The sequence below is a fragment of the Triticum dicoccoides genome, chromosome 3B (genome assembly GCF_002162155.2).
Source record: "Triticum dicoccoides isolate Atlit2015 ecotype Zavitan chromosome 3B, WEW_v2.0, whole genome shotgun sequence".
Lineage (NCBI taxonomy): Eukaryota > Viridiplantae > Streptophyta > Magnoliopsida > Poales > Poaceae > Triticum > Triticum dicoccoides.
This window is the reverse complement of record NC_041385.1, coordinates 188,537,525-188,546,573: the sequence shown is the minus strand read 5'-3', so window position 1 is coordinate 188,546,573 and position 9,049 is coordinate 188,537,525. Positions and strand designations below refer to the sequence as shown.

The following is a 9,049-nucleotide window of genomic DNA, read 5'->3' as shown; positions in this document are numbered from 1 at the left end:
TTTCTGGATTTACTTAAAGTTGGACTGCGAGTAGACTTCAAGAAAGAACAAGGGGTTTTCTGCACATAAAGAAACATTTTTTTGGACTCACTTAAACCTGGATAGTTGTTTTTGCAAAAAAGCACGACAGATGTGCAACAGCTGTCCTCCGTTTATTAGTAGGTAAAATATAAATTAGGAAAAGATATAAGGCCTATTACATATTTGAGATTTAATTTCACCAATTTATGAGATGTATGCCATAGAAAAAATACGATTGAAAACACCTTCCAAATACTAATTCGAGGGTAAACTGTTTTTTTAACATACACATCATATATTGGTCTAATCAATGGTTAAAGTAAATCATGAAATGTGTATTAGGCCCTTCACATTGAATGAAGGGGGTACGTTGTATCGACGTCTATCGTTTCTTTATGATCTATGCAATTTGCTTTAGAGGGTGTGCACTAAAGCAAAACTTTTATACATATGCGAATTCTCAATGAGGCCAGATGAAAAGGCAAAACAATTAAATCAAATTCAAGCTTTCTTACGTGCCATGTTGCAAAATGTACCCATAGATAAGAACAATTAGCAAAATGGGAAATAAAATGTGATACACGAGCCTAAATTATTTCTTAATAAAATTAAATTGTGTTACAAACTAAACTTCATGACTTTGACCACTATGAACAAAAGTGGGTTCTATAATGGCTTCTAGGTAACGGCCCCATCCAACATGGCATGTATGGGAAAGAACATTCAATCTCGTTCCTCCCCATTTTAATATGACCCAAATCCCGAACCTTCAAAGTGTTCATATGGTAGGCCATTACATTGCCACTCGATTCAAACAGGGCAATCTCTTTGTAAGGATGAAATCCAAGAAAATCAATTGTGGAGTTAGAACCATACTTCGCAACCCAATCTTCAGCGCCAACCACATTATCATTGTTTGGATCCCATTCAGAGTTGTCTTCATCCAGCTCTTCGTTATTGTCGCTTCCTTGTAAGATCCATGATCCCCGAACAAAGTTACGAGGGCATTTGGGTACATGCTAAAAGTTGATGTAATTGTTCAACACCCACTCCATCTTTCCATCCATTTCGTTAAGAAACCATACCTGGAATGCATCACGTGCAACACGGAACGCGCAATAGACACCCTTCTTGGATTTACCAAGACGAGGTGCATAAGACTCTAGCTTCTTTCCTTTAGGGCACTGAATTACTTGGTATTTATTATTTGACAAGTTCATTCTGCAAAATATGGGATCACCATTAGAACATCCGGAATGTAGTTGCTTTCTGAGGAATAAAAAAAGGTGAATCCGAACACATATAAGGTATCAGCAGATATGCATACCTCAAAACAAAATCGTTTTCGCAAGAGACGTAGAGTGCCCCATGCCAGTAAGCAGCATAACGCAATATGCGTCTTTCTTTTGACTTACAATCGGCGACAGTTCCCGCGGCCTTCCCCTCCCGAACAAACCACCTCTCCTTCCACTCGCCGGCCCGTGACGAGAAGACATTCACGATGTACGGCGAAGGCGGCCACTCCATCTCGGACACCGGCTTATCCTCGCACGCATGCTTGGAAATGTGCCCCGTTGGAAGGTTCCATGGTATATCCGGGACCGAGAGCACCTCGTAGTGTTGCGACACCGTTGGATCAAACACGAGGTAGGGACTGCTCATGCAGAGAAAGCAGCACCGGGGCGGCGCTGCGGGCAACTCCACCCACTGCAGCGTGGCGGGATTGACCACGTGGTCGCAGAGCAAGAGGAGGAGCCCGTTGCAGCAGTCCTGCACGCCGCATTCATATATGGAGGGGGTGTCCGGGTAGCCAAGGCTGGCGGCGATCCGGCGCGCCGTGGTGCGGCGTGAGAAGAGCGCGGGCATGGGGTGCTCCATCCGCTCGAGGGGCAGGTCCGGGTCGCGCAGCTCGAGGAAGACGCCGTCGAGCGACAGCGGGAGAAGGTCCGTGCGCAGTAGGCGGTGGCCGTCGACGGCGGCGCGCCATTCCTTACGGACGCAGCGGCACGCCGCGAGGCTGCGGGGAGAGAGGCGGCGGAGGACGTCCAGGAGCATGTCCTCGGGTAGCTGCCCGGTCATGTCCATGTCGATCGATACGACGAAGGCCGGCCGGCGTCGGGTAGGAGGCTTGGCATTCTGTAGTCTGTACCTATATCTGCTTACTACTACTCGTTATATTATGATGACCTGCAGGCCGAGCCGGACAAGACTCCCTGTCCGAGTGGAGCGCGGCTGCACGTAGACATGGCGCGTCGCCGTGTTACGCTCCGTCAGCTCGTCAATAGGAACGTTATTTTCTACTCCCTCCATCCTATAATATAAAATATTTTTAAGGCATTAGTATAGTATTAAAAAACGTCTTACATTATAAGACGGAGGGAGTAAATTGCTAAGCTTACAAGCTACAGATTATACGGAGTTAATTGCACAGAAGTACCACAATTCAGGCATCACATGCAGATTGGTACCACGATTGCTAATTTTTGCGTGTCAGTACCAACATTAGTCCAAATTTTTGCAAATTGGACTAAAACGCGTATTTATACGTATTGACGCCCGATCCGACAGGTCGGGCCCACCCGTCAGGTGCCACGCTGGCCAATCGGCGCGTGCCCGCGTGCTGACTAGGACGAGCCGGTGCGCTGCTGTCCTAACCGGCCCGGTCGCACCAGCTCCAGTCCGGCCGCACCATTCCCCTCCCCCTCCTCCTCCTCGCTCGTTTCCTCCATCGCCGCCGACCGCGTCCCGACAGCCGGCCGGCCGCCGCACCGCCCCGCCGTCGCCATGGTTTTGGAGGACGAAAGCAGCGACGACCATTCTAGCCCCCCGTACATGCATTCTTCCTCCACAGACGGTCTGAACGAGGTCAGTACAGGGTTAGGGTTAGGGTTTCATATTTGGGATTTCTTGATTTGGTTGATTTCGCTAGGTTTTGATTTGGCCATTGTCTTTGTGCGAGCTTCTGCAGGTTCCTTTCACCATTGAAGATCCAGATTACAAGGGGCTTGAGCTGGATGTGATGTGTCCATGTGAGAAGCACGGCATGGCATCTGAGAGGCTTGTTGCCTTTGAAGGAACAGACACAGGCAGGAGGTTTTTAGCATGTGCACAGTCGGTATGTATTGTAGGATTGTAGGCATACTGATTTTTTTTCTTACTTGGTCAGTGCCATATTGAACTCTGTTTGCTGGAGTACTCTGCTTGGTGTCAACATTTTGATTCATAGTGGTTAGAGTAGCGTATTTAGGTGAAGCATGAGTATATTTTGCATTAGAACAATGGCTGAACCTAGTCAGTCAGCTACTCAAGTGGTTGCTCCTCTTGTTAAATTTAGTGGTCTGATGCTAAATTTAGACATTCTTTTTGGCAACTGCAGTGATTTTGTGTAATTACTTGCTGTATGAACTGTTTTGTTGTTGTTATTGTTTTTGCAGGAAGGTAGCAATTGTGGCTTTGTTGAATGGGTTGATCACCAGTGGCCCCCAACAATGCAGAATGCATTGTTGAAGCTATGGGCAATGGTTGAAGATGCCAAAAGTGCTAGGGTGAATGACAATCTTGAGAATTCTTTCACTATCCACCATCTGACAGAAGAGAAGAACAAGCTGGAGGCCAACTATGACAAGCTAGTCCAAGATGTGCATGAGCTGATGAACTTCCAGGAAGATAAGGTGGTGGATTTCAGGCATCTGCAGTCTGCCATTATATATCAGCAGGAGGTAAGAAAAAAACTGACTGATGATATGAAGGCAAAGATGGCAAAGAAAGATGCAGAGACCCAGCAACTTACTCAGAAGTATGAGGTGCTGCTCAACCTGACAAGAGCTCAAGCAACAGTCATTCAGAACTTGAAGTTGAACAAAATGAAAGAGAAGCAAGTGCTTACTGAAGCTAGTATGAATTTGGAGCTGAAGAATGCAGAGCTAACTAAGTGTCAGGAGAAGCTCACCCAAGAGAAGCTAGAGTTGAAGCTTCAGGTTGCTGATCTGCTTAAGGGAAATAAAAAGCATATTGAAGAGAAGTGGCAGTTAGAGTTTCAGAATGAAAAGTTGAAGGAGAAGTTCAGGGGGATTCAAGCCATCTTGGAGAAGTGAAGAAGATGAAATGAGATTAGTGGCATTGCTGACCTTTTGGGAATGATGGTTGTGTAATGACCTAGCATCTAGGAACTAATGTTGTGTACTGTATGCTTGTACTAATGGTGAACTATGGCTGTGTATGTATGTAGTAGTTATGCTATTCATCCTTTTGTGAGAAAAGGATGAACTATGCATTTGAAGTGGAACTCCTCTATGTATTGTGAACAATGGTTATGTATTGCTATGTATGGATCAGTTTCTTATTATGTATGGTTATGTATTGCTATGGTTATGCTGATTATGTAGATTGTACATTATGACAATGTTGCAGCAAACCAGACAGTACATTGCAATAAAAGAGGAACAAGACTCACTAAATCTCATTGCATCAGAAGATAACTTCACTGATCTATTACAACTTGATCCATTACAACTTGGCTACAACTGAAGCAACTAACTAACTTGGCTACAACTGAAGCATCAGAAGATAACTCCACCTGCCATGCTAGCAGTGAAGTAGGACATCCATCCAGTGTGTGTGCCATCAGTAGGAATGTCAGCATATTGCCTTGGGGCAATGAATGGCATTGGAGCACCTCTTCCAGCTCTTCCTCTGCCTCTGCCAGCTCCTCTTCCAGATGGTGGTGGTGTAGTAGAAGTAGCAGCTCCTCTTCCTCTGCCAGCTCCTCTTCCTCTTCCAGATGGTGGTGTTGTAGTAGAAGTAGCAGCTCCTCTTCCTCTGCCAGCTCCTCTTCTTGCAGATGATGGTGGTGTAGGAGCAGAAGCAGCAGGTCTTGGTTGTCTTGCTGTTGGTGCAGTAGAAGGACCAGCAGCTCTTGGCTGTGAGGTACTTGGATTAGCCTTGCAAAGAAAAGGAAACAGTTAATAATGCTAGAAAGAAATGTACAAGAAAGAAAACATTAGTATATTTGAAGGTGAAAAATTATTACCACATGCTTATTCTTCCTCAAAGCTAGCTCAGGCTTCAACTGTTTAAGACAGTTTGTGTACCTATGCCCTTGGAGACCACAATTGCCACATGTTATGGTCCCCATTCTTGAAGTTTCTTTTGGCTTTGGTACTTCAAATTTTCCCTTGATCCTCTTTTCTTTCCTTCTTCCTCTCTTGATTTTGAATGCAGGTGGTTCTATGTCTGGACCAGGGGTCCTTGTCCAATCATGCTCACCAGGCACAGGAAAGATCATTGGTTCATAAGCTGCAGCATAAAAATCTTTCTTGAAGAATTTGCTGACATAATCCTCTGGTTTCCTTTTAGCCTTGTTTATTGCAGAGATGGCATGGTTGCAAGGTATGCCACTAAGGTCTCACTTCCTGCATCCACAAGTCTCAAGTTCCAGGTTGACAGCATGTGTTTGCTGCCCACTTGTAACTTGCCATAAGTTGACCCCTGCCTGTATTGGCTTGCAGTATCTGGCCCTCTCCTTCTCAATCTCTAGCTTCTCACTGTAATGAGGTGTTATCTCCCATCTTGCTTCCTTTACACTCTCTCTCTTCATGTGCCACCTCACCATCTGCTTATCTTTTATCCCATCACACATTGTCCTTATAGGTTTTCTCCTAACATCTAGAATGTACTTGTTGAACACCTCTGACAAGTTGTTCACTACCAAGTCAGTCTTGCAGTTTGTGTCAAATGCATGCCTTGCCCATGTTTTTTTTGGTATTGCAGTAAGCCACTCCCAAGCTTCCTCACTTTCAGCTCTAAGATCATTCATTGCAATATTAAATTTGTGTTCATTGTAGGCATAGCTAGCATTATCCATGCACTTCTTAAGATCTTCACCCCTAAACCCAGCATTTTGGAAATTTGCATATAAATGTCTAAGGCAGAATCTTTGGTTGCAACTTGGAAACACAGCATTCACTGCATTCAATAACCCCTGACACAAACAATTTAACAAGTCTAAGAAACAATTTAAAAATCTAAGCTAATGCAAACACTTGTTCAAAACAGAATGAAATATGCAAACACATACCTTTTGTCTATCTGACATTATAGTATAACTTCCAAACTTGCCCACTTCTCCCCCTAGGCATATTTTCAGTTGGTGTAGAAACCAACACCAACTCTGAGTGTCCTCTTGACCAACTATGCCAAATGCCAGTGGATATATGTTGTTGTTGCCATCTCTACCAGTGGCAGCAAGTAGTTGAGCACCTGTAGTGAGCTTAATGAAGCATCCATCAACACCTGCATAATCAACATTTCCAAGTGAGATACAATATGGAGTACTCTACAATATGTAAATGGTTCACACAAGGTTCAAGAACTAACCAATGAAAGGCCTACACCCATTGAGAAACCCCTCCCTTGCTCCATTAAGGCAAAAAAACATGGCATGGAATCTTGGGCCTGGGTGGGGTATTTTTGCATTAGGTACTGGAGTAACAGTACTGACTATTACTCTACTCCCAGGGTTTGTGTCCATGACAGTCTGAGCATAGTCTTTAAGCCTAGGATATTGCTTCCTGTGATCTCCTAACACAGCATCAATAGCTATGTTCTTTGCCCTATATGCCATGCACTTGGGCACATCTACACCATATTTTTCATTGCATGCATCAATTATAGTCTGAATACCAGTAGTTATATCAGATCTAAAGAGATGCTCATATTTCTGTGCTAGCCACTTAGCACTAACCCTGGTGGTCTCAGTGGTACTAGGGCAAGTGTGCTCTAGTCTCATCTTCTTAATTACAAATGTTTTCTCCCCTTTTATAACTGCTGCCACCATTAAGAACTGGCATTTTTTATCTGTACACTCAACAATTATCCTCTGATCTGAATTCCTGTGATACCTGAAATTCCTGGCCTGGGTGATGTGCAAATTCAACAAAGCTTCTCTGAATTGATGCTGATCCCTAAAACACAACTTCATACACAGTTGCTCATGTGGTTGCTCCATTTTCTCATTGTACCACTTCCTAGGAGGCCTTTTCTTTGCCCTACTCTTCCTTTTCTTTTGTAGGACAAAAGAGAGTGGCTGAAAACCATCATCATCACTCTCCCTCAACAACCCCTCCTCTTCTTCATCTGATGATGGTTTGAAATCAGGTTCAACCTCTGGTAGCTCACTACAATGTGACCTAGTGGTTGGGCCTCTTCTAACTGGCAGCTTCTGCTTCTTCTTTACAGGTTCAACTATAGTTTCTTCTTCTTGTTCAAAAGTCCTATCTTCCTCTACCTCAAATGGGTCCTCAACTTCAGTGTCACCCTCATAATGCAGCATTTCTTCCTCTTCTGATTGATCATCATCTGATTCTTCCTCTTGTACTTCTAGCTCTCTCTGCCTCTTTCCCTCTTCCACCTCTACATCTTCTTCATCAACCATGTAATTAGGGTAACTTCCAATTTGACCATCCTCATCAGAGGAATCACTGTCCTCATAAGCCTCAAATCCTTGATATCCCTCTTCTTCTTCTTCCAAAACTGCTTTCAACTTGTTAGTTGCATTTCTGCTTTCTTGTGTGCAAACACCAGCAGGAGCAACAGGGTGATGTGTGCTACATTGACTCTCAAAGACTACTCCTTCCTGATCAACAGCTAAGATAGGAGGCTCACTCAGATCATAAACAACAGGCTCTTGGTACACCACAGTGGACAAGTCTGGCTTTTCAAAATGCTGCCTCTCAAAATCAGTATCAGGGGGTGGACAAGCCCTGACTAGCAAATTAAGCACCAATTTGTCCTGGATCTTCCTCTTTATCATCTGTAATTCTGCATGACTGTCTACCAAATCCAGCCCTTTCTCTCCTAAAGATGGATTTTCAATGTGAAACAAACAATCATATGCATTAAATCCTTGGGTTTCCATCACTGCAACCAAATTCAGATAAGTAATATCTGAACGACACAGCTTCATCTCCAATGGTTCTCTTGCATCAAAATGAATCCTTACTTGCCAAATGTCTTCATCCAAACTACAGAAAAAGATTAAATTTCATTTATTCATTATAATTACTCTTAATTTGGAGAGCAACAGCACAGTACATTACAATTTAAAGTAACCTGTAAGTCTATTATTTACTAATTTAGCACAAAAGCAAATTTTGGAGAGCAACAGTAAAGTACAAAACAACTTAAATTACAGTACCAGACAGTACATAACAATTTGGAGAGCCACAGTAATTGAACTAAATTGAGAGTGCAATACACTATGTTACTAGGTTAGTCTAGTCACTTCAATTGAATAAAACCTAATCCCCAACTAGATAAAGCAGAAGATGAACAAACCCTAAAAATGCCCAATTGGATGAATCAGAGGAGTAGGACAAGGGTACTTACAGCACGCCGCCAAGTCCATGCGTCAACTCATGGCTGCTGCTAGGGTTCGCCACCCACTGATGCGCCAACCGCAACCGCTGCTCCATGGTGAGTAACATCGACTCCTCGTCGTCGGTCGAGTACGCGGAGCTGGACTCGTCGCCGCCATCCCCGTCGACGCCAACCGTTCCGCTAGGAGGCCAGAACGGCATCTCTCCGACGCCGTGGACGCCCTCGCCGACGCCGTGGACGCCCTCGCCGCCGCCGTGGACGCCCTCGCCGCAGACTGGCGGAATCGCCGACGCCATGGACTAGGGTTCGAGCGAGGAGGAGGAGGGGGAGGGGAATGGTGCGGCCGGACTGGAGCTGGTGCGACCGGGCCGGTTAGGACAGCAGCGCACCGGCTCGTCCTAGTCAGCACGCGGGCACGCGCCGATTGGCCAGCGTGGCACCTGACGGGTGGGCCCGACCTGTCGGATCGGGCGTCAATACGTATAAATACGCGTTTTAGTCCAATTTGCAAAAATTTAGACCAATGTTGGTACTGACACGCAAAAATTAGCAATCGTGGTACCAATCTGCATGTGATGCCTGAATTGTGGTACTTCTGTACAATTAACTCGATTATACAAGGACGCCAATATAGAGTTGACGTCCCATAGAG

The 9,049-nt window shown here is 44.8% G+C and overlaps 2 protein-coding genes across 2 annotated transcripts; one reads left to right on the top strand and one right to left on the bottom strand.

Annotated features, from left to right (window-relative positions):
* The first annotated feature begins 2,537 nt into the window (after nucleotides 1-2,537).
* Nucleotides 2,538-4,115, top strand: LOC119279456. The gene is made up of 3 exons (XM_037560688.1): nucleotides 2,538-2,886; nucleotides 2,990-3,136; nucleotides 3,456-4,115. Exons 1-3 carry the CDS (start codon nucleotides 2,806-2,808, stop codon nucleotides 4,113-4,115), a joined length of 888 nt encoding a protein of 295 aa, XP_037416585.1. The 5' UTR covers nucleotides 2,538-2,805.
* Nucleotides 4,116-4,501: 386 nt separating this feature from the next.
* Nucleotides 4,502-5,188, bottom strand: LOC119279455. Its single transcript, XM_037560687.1, has 2 exons — nucleotides 5,051-5,188; nucleotides 4,502-4,961 (listed from the first exon to the last, which is right to left on the bottom strand). The coding sequence occupies exons 1-2, from the start codon at nucleotides 5,053-5,055 to the stop codon at nucleotides 4,502-4,504; spliced, it is 465 nt and encodes a 154-aa protein (XP_037416584.1). The 5' UTR covers nucleotides 5,056-5,188.
* Nucleotides 5,189-9,049: the final 3,861 nt, after the last annotated feature.